This window comes from Neolamprologus brichardi, chromosome 12, assembly GCF_056152115.1.
Source record: "Neolamprologus brichardi isolate AB-2024 chromosome 12, ASM5615211v1, whole genome shotgun sequence".
In the NCBI taxonomy this organism is placed as follows: Eukaryota; Metazoa; Chordata; class Actinopteri; order Cichliformes; family Cichlidae; genus Neolamprologus; species Neolamprologus brichardi.
This window is the reverse complement of record NC_142115.1, coordinates 20,753,933-20,768,511: the sequence shown is the minus strand read 5'-3', so window position 1 is coordinate 20,768,511 and position 14,579 is coordinate 20,753,933. Positions and strand designations below refer to the sequence as shown.

The window sequence follows — 14,579 nt, the reverse complement described above, 5'->3', positions numbered from 1 at the left end:
TTGGCAGTATGATGGGGGCTGACACAATATTAGGCAGGTGGTGGTTTTAATGTTGTGGTTGATTGGGGTATGTGTGTGTGCTGAATGAAAAGGGTGTGTGTTATGCACCTGCATGTAATGCGCTGTGGGTGAAAGTGTGTGTAGTGTGTGTGTGTGTGTGTGTGTGTGTGTGTGTGTGTGTGTGTGTGTGTGTGTGTGTGTGTGTGTGTGTGTGTGTGTGTGTGTGGTGTTAATTAATGCAGGTATTTCTATGAGTGTGTGAGTGTTTGGATCTGTAGATGTAAGGCAGCGCTAAAGTTGTTGAGTAGAGGCAGCTGAGTGATTGACTCCAGCTTTAAAAGACTTCTTTGGACTCCACTTGCACTGATTGATAAGAGCGTCTCCCTTAATTGCAACATCTGTCCCCTGAGGCAAGATATTAAATGCTGAAGTGGAAAACGACGTGATAGACACATCAAATATGTATTCATTTTTTAATGAAGAGCAGCCTGTGCATTTGGGTATGAATGGGTCATTTACTGCTGTTGGCAGTCGCTACACCAGTTTAGTTTCAATAACATAATGACAGGAAGTTTATGCATATAGAGTTGTGGGTGTCTGACTCAGCAAAGCAATGCAGATTATGCTGTCATACTGTCAACAAGACTGTGCAACAAATGAAGATGTTGTGCACAAATCCACTGCAGCACAGACTCACTGATGCTCCCAAGGCGTGTTTATTTATCACCGGACCCCTTTGTTTCCGCTTTGTTGCGCACCTCTTGCTCTTTCCACCCGTCTCCTCTTTCATCTTTGGATTCTTTGCTGCTTCCTCTCTCTGGGGTGAGGAATGGGACTGATGGTGCAAGGCAAACCGAAAACGAATGTTTGGAAATGTCACTGTCCCTGTACAAATGTTAATGACACAATGACTACAAGACCTAGACCGATTTAAAACATACCCCAAAAAAAGAAAAAAGTGCAGAAAGACACGGGCAGTCACTGTGTGCCTCCATTTGCATATAATCCTGTTTAAAGTGTATTAATAAATTATTTTGTAACTCTACTTTTTTCAGTCATACTTTAACTGAACTCATTTTGCTGAGTTTGGTCCTTTTGTTATGTAACCATCTGACATACCAGGAAATTAAATGGAAAACAGAAGAAGATAATGCAGTAACAATCTAGCTAGGTAGCTGTCACAACAGTGTAGTAACTATGCAGTTACCACATAAACAATATACAACATTTGTTAAAGATAATTTTCTGAAAAGTAACCTGCTGACTTGAACTTGAACGGTATTTATGTCTTTGTATGAGTTAGCTGATTAATAACAAGAAATTGCCCTCTTATTATTGTTTTTATCATTTTAAAAATGGCTTTAGTTTAGTTTGCCTACATAAAAGAAAAATGAAACTCTAATTGACACATTGTAACCTTCATCAAGAAAGCTCTAAAATAATTAGACATTAAAGACAGAAGCTAAGTAACAATAAAATGTTATGTAGTGTTTACTTCTTGCTCTGCTTCTGTTTCTCAGAGGAACAATGGAGTTTATATTCTTCAGGGTCTTACAGTCTTATTGCATTATGTCCAACTTAAATTGAGTTAAATCAGCATTGGCAGGTGAACTCATCGTCCTGGTGGGGTTCGTATCTTGTAGTTTCAGGACAGTACATTAGTTCTGAATAGAGTCTAAAAACTCAGGCCACTGCACCTCTATGTCTGTTAATCAGACTGATTGAATTATGGTCTGGCTGCTCGGATTCTGTCTGAGGCTGACTCAAACCCAGTAGTGAGTGATGGTGAAGATGCTTTATTTTCTCAGCAAGAGCTCCGGCACTGCGTACATACAAAAGAAGAGAGAGAGACATGGAGAGTTGTGAAGACATATTCTCTCCACAGTGATTCTCTTTCTCTCGCCTCGTGCACATCCTCCCTCTGTATTTCCCTGACTCTACTTGTCCACTTATGAAGATTAATAGGAGCCCGGTCCTGTGCTGACATATTGCGGCTGTCATTCTTCTCTATTGCTTTCATCTTTTCTGCTATCCTTCCTCGAGTATTTCTAACTTCCTGTTTTTTGTCTTCCACAGGTCAGTCTGGCTTTGTCACATTGAGGTGCATGTGCGTTTGTTCAGGTGACCGTACGCCTGACTATGTATGTATATGAGCGTGAGCTACCTATGCTGAATTAAATAGCTCTTTTCTCAGTTCAGAAGCCAGGCAAGCTTAATGTGTGGAGGTGCTGAAGTACAGGATAAGCCACTGAATGTGTGTGTTTTGTGTGTGTACTTGTGGGTGTGTGTGTGAGAGAGAGAGACTGTAAGGTTTTTGCCAAGGCTGCAGTATCAGCCCAACCCACCCCATCCCTGATATGAAGCTGCTACTGGCCAAAGCTGCAGAGCATTGTGCTGCCACTAGAGGGGCATTACAGCATACTAAACCTGTGCAACCTTACATAGAAAAAGCATTATGTTGGAATTCAAAGAGAATATGGTATAGAGTTTTTCATTATGACTGATAATGCACTTGTTTTCTGCTTTGAAAATGTTGCCTTCAGAAAATGCATTTTGTTATTTTTACTTAAAGTTTTTTTTTCTTCTTTTTTTCCAAATGAATCCTCTCCGGTTTCCACCAGTATAGTTCCTACTGCTATTGCTACTTCATATGTTTGATCCTAAAATGCTAACTTTAGGTCTGTGGTGTGAAATAGTGCGAATAGGTACAGACTACAGTGTGTGACTTTTTTTCTTTACAGTTTTTTTTCTCTCTGATCACTGTTCTCTGAAGCATCAGGGCACGGGCAATAAACCACCACAAGCACCACACGTTGACAGTCGCAACCCTTTATCCTGCAAACAAGAGGAGCGTGACACAGGGTGCAGAGGGCATGTCTGTCTCCAACTTAAATCAGCCCTGTTACAAAACAGCAGTGTGGCCTGAGCTCAATAATGACCTGAAATCACTCTCCGTTAGATCTCTGCCTCTTTAAGAGAATAAATAAGAATACATCTTTGTGCAAGGGTGTAAGAGTTACAGCCTAGATGGGGACTAAATGATCGATAACACAGCTTTAAAAACTCTCATCTGCATTTGAAATAAAGCACAGCAATGCTTTACATATATTTATCCTTGTTGAATCTTTCATGCGTTATTAGCTTTTAAAGGTTGAGGTCTATGTGACGAATCAAATGGGATAATTTTGTCTAAAATAAGGAAGTCCTAGAAAATGCCAGTGTAGAGGACATAAAGATCAAATTGTTTGGAAATCACCGATATTGGATGGCCATGTTTGCCGCATGGATGATGACTGGCCAATCAAACCCTGACAAATGGGCAGCTGGCTGAAGGGACAAGAAAAGTTGGTCGGCCACTAGTTCGCTATGAGGCCACCTGCAAGAGTGCTCTTACAGATTTAAGCTGTATGGTTAGTAATCAGAACAAGTGAAGAGTTCTGACCCACAACATCTGTCACACAATTGACTTAAAAAGGAAGAAAAGTCTTGCAGGAAAGCCTGCAAAGCACCATAATCAAAAATCCTACTATAGTACCTCATAAACTATTGACTACTTGATTGTCTTACTGTGTCATGCCCAACCAAACTTTGTAACAGTAGGAGTAACAATGACACTTTTAAGCTGACTGCACCTGCTGAGAAAAACTCAGGTGGGTTTCATCACTCACTTAATTCTGCCACACCTTTGGGGAAAAAAGTCTTATCAACAAGGATCTGAGAGGTTATCATTCTTCCCCTCATATAATTTGCGTTACTCTCTGCTGGCTTGGCAAGAGTACGCTGATGTTAGAGTTGCAGTCCCTTTTCTTGGAGAAGCATGGGATAATTTGTCATGTCTTCATGGGCATTAGTACTCGTTGTCCACTGCCTCCACATTCTTTTTCACTGGAGCTCTCGTCACTGTCCAAACTCAATTCTGTGGACAGCACAGATGTCCCACGTGATGTTTTTGCCCAGGTCACGGTCCAGTGGTACTGAGTAGTGTATAGCTTCCTTTCTGCCATGCCCCCTCCTTCATCTCTCCTACTAGCATTTATCTCTCTGCATGGTTTTGGCAGCGATGTGCTTTTCCCAGCATTTAGCCAGGAGAGGGAGAGAGGAGGGGAGAGGGAGAGAAAAGGAGGTCCTTTCAAGCGAGGAATGACGGACGCTTTATTAAAAGAGGCAGGGCCTTTTGAGAGCCTGGCCCCTCCGTGCTCCCCCCCACCCCTCCACCCCATGTGTCTGGCCCCATTGTCACTGGGCGGTGGCAGCAACCCCCCCACCGGGCGCTTTGTCACTGTAAGTCACCTCGCAGACTGAAACGGACCCACTTGGAAAAAACACACCCATTCGCCACAGTAACTCTGCACTATTCTGGTATTCTGCCTGGTCTTAGAAAAAAATTGATTGTCTGGCTGTCACAAAACATACAGGAGACACAGCGATGGGCGTGACATGCGGGCAAGCAGGGACAGGAGAAAGGAGGGATAAAGTTGGGGTGACACAGAGTGTCGGGGTGCAACAAATGTGAAAGGTGGAGGGGACAGAAGAGGTGGACAGCAGAGCAGAGTGTGATGGAAGACCGAAAAAGGGCACGAAACGGGTGGGGAACATGAGAAAAGTATGGATAGTTCCAAATATGAGTGGAAATGGAGCCGAGAAGGAACACGGATGGAGGCAGGAAATCCACGGGCAGAGTGTGGGGGTGCCCATTTGTTTTCGGCTGCGTGTGAAATGTGTGTCCTTAGATACAGGCAGCATTCCTCCAGAGATAAACCCCTGGGCCCCCCATCCCCTCAACCCCCACCCTACCCAATATCTCCACCCACCATGCTTACTCAAGTGTGTGTCTGGGCGTGTGTATATGTGTGTGTGTGAGTGGTTTTCGTGTTTACGTTGGATGGGGGTCTACGTGCCCTGTACCGCAGCACTTGCAGGGGGCAACAGAAAAGACAGCTGTGTGTTTGAGAGAAACAGAAAACGTAAGAAAGAGAGAGTGGAGGGCCAACAGGCATGCCAGTCAAGAGCGTCACTTTTGGAGTGAGTACACAGACTCTGCTGTTCTCTGTCTCACCTTCTTCTTGCTGCACTCGTACTGTATCTCTTGTCCTGTAACTATTCCTGTCTCTTCATATGACTTGTCTCCAACTGTATGTCTCCCTAATACTCATTCTGCTGTCTTTTTTAATAGCATTTTGCTCTACTGTAAAATCATTGCATTTTCTCAGCTGTAATGCACCTGCCAGCGTTCCCTGTCTTAACCTTTCTACATCACACTGTGATGGTCCAGTACCTTTTTCTCGCTGGCTTTGCTCCCTGTTTTAAATCCTTTCCTTTCATATTTCCTTCATCTCACACATGAATATTGATGTATTGGTATTTGTTTCAGCTCATTTTATTCAGCACACGGCTCTTTCTGTTGGCTGTCTGTTTGCAAAGTGCCATTCTTATTCTCTGTCTGTCCACATTAACTGTTTGGGAGCGTTGTCTTCAGCGCTGCTTTCACTGCCTCTGCTTTTCAGTCCTGAACAGGGCCTTGTTTTTAAGAAGAGAAAAAGTAACACAAGTCCTGGAGGAGTAAACATTCATTCTGCTCATTGAGAATCTGATCTGTTCTTTATGGACTACACACCAGCTTCATGCGGTTTTAATCAAACATCTATAGAGGTGATTGAGTGCTAGAAAAACAGCCTATTTAGACGTGGGAGTGAGTTTGGTTGCTTGGGAGTATCTTTGAGAATTGTCATGCATGTGCACCCAAGATTAGTGTAAGTGCGTATACATGTGGGTGTGTATCATGTTCTGTTTCCAACCTTAATCTTGGTTTTGACTTAATTTGTCTGTTTGATGTTCAGATTGTACCAGGATTAGCTGCGGTAAGTAAACCAGAGGTCGGTAAAACTGATTAGAGGGTCGGTTAATGAGAGCTTTAAGTGTGGCTTTCATGTGCTCACCCAGTGCAGGTAATGGAAACACAGGGCACAGACTCACAAGGCCTTACTACTTGAGTTTGTGTGCTTATTTTGTGTCTCCTGGAGTTTATCTGCGGTAAAAGAAGAAGTGATTGTAAGAGTTTACTCTTGACGATGCAGCTTCTATGTGTAGTTTATTGGCGTGAGGATGAACTACAGATATAGTCACCATGCAGTCAGTGAAGTTTAAACTTCTCAGAACCATCCACTATCTGGAGGGTTTTTTTCACTATTAGTGTCTGCACAATTATACCTTCCAAAGTGAATTGCCAAATAGAAAAAGTAACTAATAAAGGGTAAATATATAAAGTAAAGTTGGGCTTTTATCCTCTCTGAGATCCAAGTCTTCATCAATGATGAAAAGAAACCTTGATCTGAATATAAAATTTGTGGAGTCTTGCCAATAAGGGAGCAAACATAGATGACGTGTTTTAGTTACAAAACTGTTTGATTATATTCCAAAAGTCACTTTATTTTTCTTTATAATATAATATAATATAATATACTATAATATAATATAATATAATATAATATTAGGGGTAAGGCTATGTTTACTTACTTGCTAAAAGTACTCTATATTTTTAAAAATGAATTATGAAGAAGACCCCTTTCTTGCTATCTCTAACTGCTACTTTTAACATCTAGGAAGCATTTTAATGCTGCAGCTGGTTAAGATGTTAAAAATGTGTGGTTTTGCACATCAGTAGTTTAATTTATGAGAAAAACATGAAGTCCATATAAAATTATTGCATATTTTATAGGTAAATTCAGGGAAAATGCAATAGTTACTATTACAATCATATAAATGTGGTCAAGAAAGAAAAATACAATGTTTCCAGTTAAAAAAAAAAATTGGAGTTGTAATGTAAATGTAATAAAAAAAAAAAAGTGTAAAAGCCCAGCAAAAAAACAAAACAAAAAACCTACAACATGAGGTTTACTGGGTTTCTGTAGCTATTGATTAAGCTGCAATACTGAAGCAATACTCAGTGTACAACAAAGATTTATACAAAGGCAGTTCTATAGTGGTAGATTTAAAAAATAAATAAATAAATAAAAATAGATATAGCTATAGATATAATATATATATATGTGTGTGTGTGCGTGAGAGTGTGTGTTTGCAATCAGTTGCAAAACCTATTGTCATCCTATGGCTTTCACTCTCTTTGTCCTCTGTCAAAAACATCACAATAACCATGGCAATAATAACCATGACAATCTCATCTACAAATGCAGAGGCTTCAGCAGGCCCAAATATAAAGAGACAATCATCGAGTTTGGCAGGGACAAACAGTGGGCTGTGGAGTGGGAGGGGGGGCTCGGAGTGTGAGAAAGTAAATAGTAAAAATGGGACAATACGCTTTGTCACATACAAGGAATATCCGCAGAGAGACAAATGATTGGACGGGGGGCACATTTACATGCAGACAGACAGAGCTGAGTTGGGGAATGTAACAGCTTCATCCCAGTTGTGCCCCTCTCATTCGTTTCCTGTTAATGTGTCCAGAACCCAGCAGTCCTGAGGGTCTCCATCTGACAGACTCTGCACTTGCTACATCTCTTCAGACAGAAACAACCTGCTGCCTGCTCAAGCACTCCAGGCAGCCTGAGATCTAAAGGCAAAGAGGGAGAGCACAGAAAAAGGGACAGAGGGAAAAAAAAGATTTTCTGAGCAAATGCAAGTCAGCAGAAAATACTGTTGAAATTGCTATTTAAGCATTTTGCTTTGAATTTCCATATCTGTTTTTCAGTGTCCCCCGAAAATATACAGAAACTCGCAGATTCCAGTGTTAGCCCAGACACTGAGTTTAGGAAGGAAAAAACACTAGACATCATCTAGAGTTTGGTGTGCTTACACAGTTCACGTTGTTTAAAGTTCAGGAAATTATTATTGCAAGAAAAGCAGTACTTGTGACACACTGAACATACGCAGGCACCTTATTTTAGCCTTTCTGCTGGTAGCACTAATAGCTGTGGTGGCACTTAAAATATTTATGATTTGCACCTGGTGCTGTGTCTGCAGATTCATACTGTGCTGTTTGCATACCTGTGTGTAAGTGTGTGTATGCGTGTGTTAGCATGTTTGAGAGGAAGGGGACTGTGTCTGTTTTGTAGATTTTGTGCTAATTTTGATAGAAATATTGCGATTTTCTGAAACTGGTTATAAGTCTGATTATTTTGTTGACATCCCGTGGAAGAGATTCAGGATTTGTCTGTTGATTGTACTCGTAAAATATTTTGAGTTCTTTCTTTTTTGAGTGTGAGACTAGGCCAGACTCGGGCTAACCAGTCTAGAATCCGTGATTCCTAAAATAAATAAGATCCACCACTAAAGGCATCAAAAAGAAAAAAAGGGTGCAATAAAAGTTTTTGGCAGATACAGACTAACCTTTAAGGGGTCACAAACAAAGAGGATGCCAAGTACCAATGTTTTCTACTTTCTCTACCAAAATATAATGAATTTAGCAATCGAATGATTAAGACAGGATGGTTTCAGTGTGCTTCAGTCTTTTTTAGTAACAAAAACTGACTTAATACAGAAACTGCAAAGAGCTAACCGCTGAATAGTTTACAGATTTATTGTAGATGAATGGCTGTTTTCCTGAATTAAGCTGTTAGATTTCTATTAGAAGTATCTGGTACTCTCCAGCAGGCAGACTTCCCATTCATTCCTTGCATTGTTTTTACTTCCCCATTCAGTCTGACTTCATCCAGACTGGTCATAAAAACCCTTTAATGTGAAATAGCTGCAAAAAGAAAATAGTGAATGTTCAGGTGAGTTTTAGGGCCTCAGTCGATGGGATAGGAAATTAATATCCGACACGTGCATATAAGCACATATGCACACTTTGAGTCTTTGAACACTGCAGTCCACTGGCGAGGGGATGATGTCATCCTGTCTGCTGCAAAACCAGCAGAGGAGGCAAGCGAAGGTGGGGGGGATAGACGGGTAAGGAGCAGGGGGTAGAGGAGGGAAAGAAAGCAACAGGAAAGAAAAGCCGAGATAGGGGCGAGTAGGGGAGCTCAGGGAAGAGGATTTTCTGTGATGAGTAATGATAGGGGAATAATTTTACTTGGTAATTTTGAGCTTCATTATAACGAGCCTTGCACTGTCTCAGCCCAAGGACAGCTGCATGCACACTGCATGACACCGTGCGTTGATACTGCTAATGTTAACCGTGGAGCTTCTGAGTGTCTGCGTCGTTTGCTTCAAGCAGTATGATTAATGTGTCTGCTCATTTCTGCGCAGCCCAGGAGTCGTAAGCTCGTCCATTCTCTTTGGGAATAATCGTGGAGGGATTCATTCATCTAACTCGTAACACGATCCAGCAGAGTGCAACACGAGAAAAACCACACGGCAGCTTTTAGACTGCATGTGTTTTCTCTGCTCTGTGTATGAGCTCTGTACCTGCTTGTCTCTGAGTTTGGCAGATGGGTGCGGTTACCCTGCATCTTTATCTTAGCACACCACACACTCACTTCTTGACGCAAGGAGATAGTTAGAGAAACATACAGACACATATGAGCCTGCAGGACTAGGAAAGCCTCACCTTAAAGAGAAGCAATGGGGTGGGTGGCAGTGGTCTGAGTCCAAGATGGGTTGGACAACTGTAGAGGGGCCTCAGGGGTCACTATGGTGTTACCATTTGCTGTGAGACCATGTATATTGTGTTGGGTGTGTGTTTGCATCAGCTGTATTTGCTTTTACTTTGATGAGAGTGTCTCTGTGTGTCACCATGGTCTGCAAACCTCGCATGCAACAGAAACCTCACATGCACTCTGTTACATTATGTAAATTTTGTGCCGTCTGTTATTTATATTTAGCTGTTGCATAGACATGCGCAAGTTTAACTAAATGAGATATGGGCAATTATTAAAGGTACAACCTCTATTTAAATTACATTAATGAAATGAATAAAGGGAGGTATGCACGTGTGTTTAGAGTGTGGTGATCAGAACTCCAGTGACAGGTGTTTGTGTGTGGAGGTCAGTCTGATCGCAGCTGTGTAGAGGGAGGGGGTTTGTGGGTTGTTATCTTCTTCAAAGTGAAAGAGGATGAGAAAGTCTTGGAGTAACTCAGCAGGAAGATGGTGAACCAAGTTAACTTAGGATCTGTGAGTATTAAAACAGTCACCTATAACTAATCATTTATTCCTAATTATAAGTGTATTATGTTTATTTTTATTGCTTTTTGATTTTGATATTTTTTCTGTAAATATAACTGCCATGAAGTAAGATCTTGATATCATATCATGTATTTATAAGTCAGTTTGCTTTCCGGTACATCCATGATTTGTTTTCTTTTATTGTGGGACTATCTAACTGGCACTTTCCCTTTTAAAACACACATGTATATGACTCAGAGAAGTTGTACTGCAACTCCAGAGCAAATGGCTCTGCAGGAGTGGGTGTACTCAGAAGCCCAGTGTTTAATACTTCACGCTCAGGGTGCTGCTTGCTGCACGAGGTTCATCTGATAAGTGGAAACTTTGCCACTTTGTAGATTTCATCTCTGATACTCGGGACTGTTGTTTTGCTGCCACAGTCAGCTGGAAGCGGCTTTTCCTTTAAAGGTTTTCTGTTTCCCTTCCATTGTCGTTTCTCCTCTTTTTTCTTTTTTGTTTTAAAGTGACCTCTCTCTTTGCGCAGCGCTGTGCCATTGGTGTCATGCTGAGGGTGTGTGGTGTCATTTGTTGCTATGCCTCTACTTCAGGCATGTGGATCCTTTCTCTTTTATACCCCGGCCTGCTCTCTCTCTGTCAAAAGAGGACCAACAACCCTGTCACTACAATAGTCAACACAGCATAAAGCACTGAGGAAACCATCTTTTGTAGTGCACAGCAGCATTTGGTGTTTTTCTTTTGGAACAGAAAAAGAGGGATTTGTACAGTCAATAACTTTATTATTTGTGTTTATGCAAATGCATACAGTGAACGGCTGTTTATTCTTCTTGACCAGCATGTTGAGATGTCCATTCAGATGGGAAGAGGATGTAGGGAAGGGATAGCCAAGAGAGGAGATTATGTAAATGAAATAAAAAGGTGTGGGGCTTTGCTGCAGTCGACTTTCTCCCTGTGGTTCTCCCTCGGTCACTCATGCTCCTGCTTCTGTTCTTCTCCCTTGCTTCCCCCCCGTGCCACATGAGTGATCCTGTTTCAGCGGCACCCCTGCCTGCCTTCCTGCCTGGAAGAGGCATGAAGCCCTCAGACACAGAAAAAACAACACAGACAAAAACAGAGAACATGCCATGTGCCGGCCTGTGAGCCAGAACTCACCAAAGCCTCACACACTCTTTCTTCTCTCTCTGTCCTTTCTCCTTTTACCTTTGTCTCTTTTTCACACACACACACACACACACACACACACACACACACACACACACACACACACACACACACACACACACACACACACACACACACAGACTCCCAACAGAGAGCCAACAATCTGCTGGCATCACAAATACACCACAGACTACTGGTGTTATCACACTTGCCTTATCACCTGAGTGAAAGAAAGACTTGTGGACAATATTTTCTAATACATTTGCCTACATGCCCAACAAACCCTCTAACACACCCATAGATGTAGATTCAAGATGTAGATTTTCAAACTGCACTGTCCAAAATACCCAAGGGAGGAGTGAAATGAGAGGAAAACTGATGGACGACTGCCATCATGCTATCGCTCTCAGTCCTTAAAACGCATTTTTCCCAAAAATAACCAAACACTGTCTCTCTCTCTCTCCATTTTCCCTCTCTTGTCCTCTACTTTTATGTGTCTCTCACTTTCTCTTGTACCCCTTTATCCCCCTCTTTCCTCTTCTCTCCCTGTTTCTGTTGCAGGCAGATGCTGGCAACAGTTTTCTCCGAGCAGCCCGTTCTGGCAACCTGGACAAGGCCTTGGAACACATCAAAAATGGCATTGATATAAATACAGCCAATCAGGTGAGAGAGCTCATTCACCAGATTAAATATCTAGACTGGCATGCATATCTAACTACCAGCCAGTCAGTTTTATTCAGACTGCACGTGGTTTTCTTGGCTCTTAATTCACGTTATGTAATTTTGCTTATAAGCAAACCTGGTCTTTAAACATATTGTGCTGTAGTGCACAGCAAAAGTAGAAACCGAACTTTATTTATTACTTTTCATGTGCCCACAGTCAAATCCTGCCAGGGTTTTAGTCTCCTGGCTCACTATCTGCTTTCTAACTCATTAAATTAAATTTTTAGGATATTGGTGGACTGCTCACTACAAAAAAGTGTGAATGGATGGTGTAGCAGTGTCTCCAAAAATGAAATAAAATGAGGTATTTTTGTAGCTCTGCACTGAGTAGTACCTGCAGTACTTTTAAGTTTCTCCTATAGGTTACAGTGGGATAGATACAACGAGTACATGGTGCCATTTAAAATAAAATCCCAAACCCAATTATGTTCTCCTCAGATTTTCTCTGTGTTACCAATGTTTACTGCATATGTGTGTTATGTTCAGCGTGCATGAAGTCTCTAAACTGACTACTAAATTTGTGTGCCATCCAGTGCACTGTATGTGTACGCTCGGTTTGACTGTTAATCAGTGGCTGAAGGTGACAGGTCGGGTTTTAAAGGGTCTCCAGAGGAGGTAATAAATGGGGCAGGGGCTTTTCCTTCGCCCCATTTCCATCCTCCTTTATGCTGACAGCGTCCAGGAAGAGATAGTGTTAGTGGGCTAGGAGTGAGGCCCTCAGGCTACAGAAACGTGGCCAAAACCTGTATGTGCGCACGAGAGAATACTATGGCTCATTAATCTAACTTAGTCATGGTTTCCCTTCCATTCGCTTACTGTATGGTGCCCTCAGCACTTTCTAATTATTTGGCGGTAATGCTTCTGTCAGGATTTCTGTGAGCCCTATTCACCATCACCGCAACGGACCCCACATAATGACAGGTTTATTTGTATAAAATGGCACTGTCCCGACCATTACTGGAAAACTGCTCTACAATGGCAAAGGGATACACCCCACTGATTAAAAATGTGACTATGTACATGCAGAAAAACTATGATACCTTGGTAGATGTGTTTTCCTGAATGACACACTTTCATTTCATTGTGTTGTAGATACTCAACATGAAGTTGTTTTGTCTTTTTACTGTTTGGCATTAAATGTTTTTGACCTACAGAGATAATCTACAGCATTCCTGTTTCACTTACAGTTACGGTCCCTAAATGTGGAATTTATTCATGACATTTTGGAAAAACTGGTGTCTGCTTTGTGTCTTATTTTAAACCATTTTACATTGTTTTTTGGATAAAAACCAAGCAAACCTAGTCTTTTATTGCACATGGCTTACACAAATAGCTTTGACCAAATGTAAGCTATTATTATTATTATGTGTATTGCCATTGCTGTCATTGCTGGAACATGCACAGAGCGACAGGCTATCTGGCAAAAGCTGTAGATTGTCCCTTAAACCTCAGTGGTTGTGTGACAGTTTGAGTCAGTATGGTGGGAGTTTGGCCAGGTGGAGGCTTAACTGTTCCTTCTTTGTGTGGATACCTCTGCCATGGCTCACTCGCCAGCACGCTGCCTCACTCCAGCCCCTCCCTCACTATATTTTCTTCCCTCCCTGTCCCTCTCAGTCTAACTGATCCTCCACTGCCATCTCTCTTTGCCTGTTTATCTACTGTTTTCTAACTCGCCTCCTTTTTGTCTTGATTTTTTTATACCTTTATTTTTTTTACCTACCTCCCCCCTTTTCTTCCCTCCTTTGTCTGCAGTAGAGTGATGGTGTGCTGTGGTCTCTCCACTCAGAGGAATAATATCAGTGGTGTGGGAAAGGTCCAACCTCACATGTCCTGTGCGGCTGAAGGAAGGCTGTGTGAGGTCAGACCTATCCCACACGGCTCGTATTCTTCCCGGCCACGAGACCAGCGGCCTGCCATCTCCCTCCCGTCACCCTCCTCCTTTCATGATCATTAATCAAATGAAAGATTTTTCATCTTGATTTTCATCCCTGTAGACAGTGTTTTTGCTAATGGCCACTCTGATTCTGAGAGTACCGCATGCATGGTGTCCAGTGTAAGTATGTGCATGCTATGGTTTGTGAGTGATTCAGTCACTGTGATAACAGTGTCAGTTGGCATGGTCTTCAAGTGTTTGTGTGTATATATATACTGTCTATTTGGTTTATTTTTTTCCATTAGAGGAAACTGCTCTTAGTGTGTGTAGGACCCTTCAGTGTGAGGTCTACTCTTCTCTCCCTTTCATTCAGAATGGGCTCAATGGGCTTCATCTGGCCTCAAAAGAAGGCCACGTCAAAATGGTGCTGGAGCTACTCCATAATGGGATCGTACTGGAAACCACCACGAAGGTAAAAAATAAGTGTTGCAACCTTAACCCCTCAAAAATCACCTGTGGGAAAAAAGAAAAAATCATAGATGCTTTAATATTAGATACATTTCTCGGAAACATGCCTAATGTTTTGAGACAAGAAGCTGCTGTGAGGTTGACGATGAACCAGCTAGGACTGCAGAAACGTGTTGCTCCAGTCAAAAAATGTTTTAATGTCTGATCTTTTATAGTCGTAATGAGCACAAGCTGACATCCATGCGTTTGTGTTATTCCTGCATCATCATCGTCATA

General features: G+C 41.9%; 1 protein-coding gene across 11 annotated transcripts in view; it reads left to right on the top strand.

Moving 5' to 3' along the window:
• ank1a (ankyrin 1, erythrocytic a) overlaps window positions 1-14,579 on the top strand; it is an 89,641-nt gene that overhangs the window by 39,431 nt on the left and 35,631 nt on the right. For 9 of the 11 annotated variants that reach the window (XM_087849139.1, XM_087849140.1, XM_087849141.1 and 6 more), the window contains 2 exons: window positions 11,801-11,902; window positions 14,209-14,307. In XM_087849139.1, coding sequence (XP_087705265.1) covers window positions 11,801-11,902; window positions 14,209-14,307 — 201 coding nt within the window. Of the gene's footprint in view, window positions 1-4,808; window positions 5,023-9,857; window positions 10,070-11,800; window positions 11,903-14,208; window positions 14,308-14,579 lie in introns of those variants that run through there. The other 2 variants (XM_035904986.2, XM_087849142.1) reach the window with 2 other exon arrangements.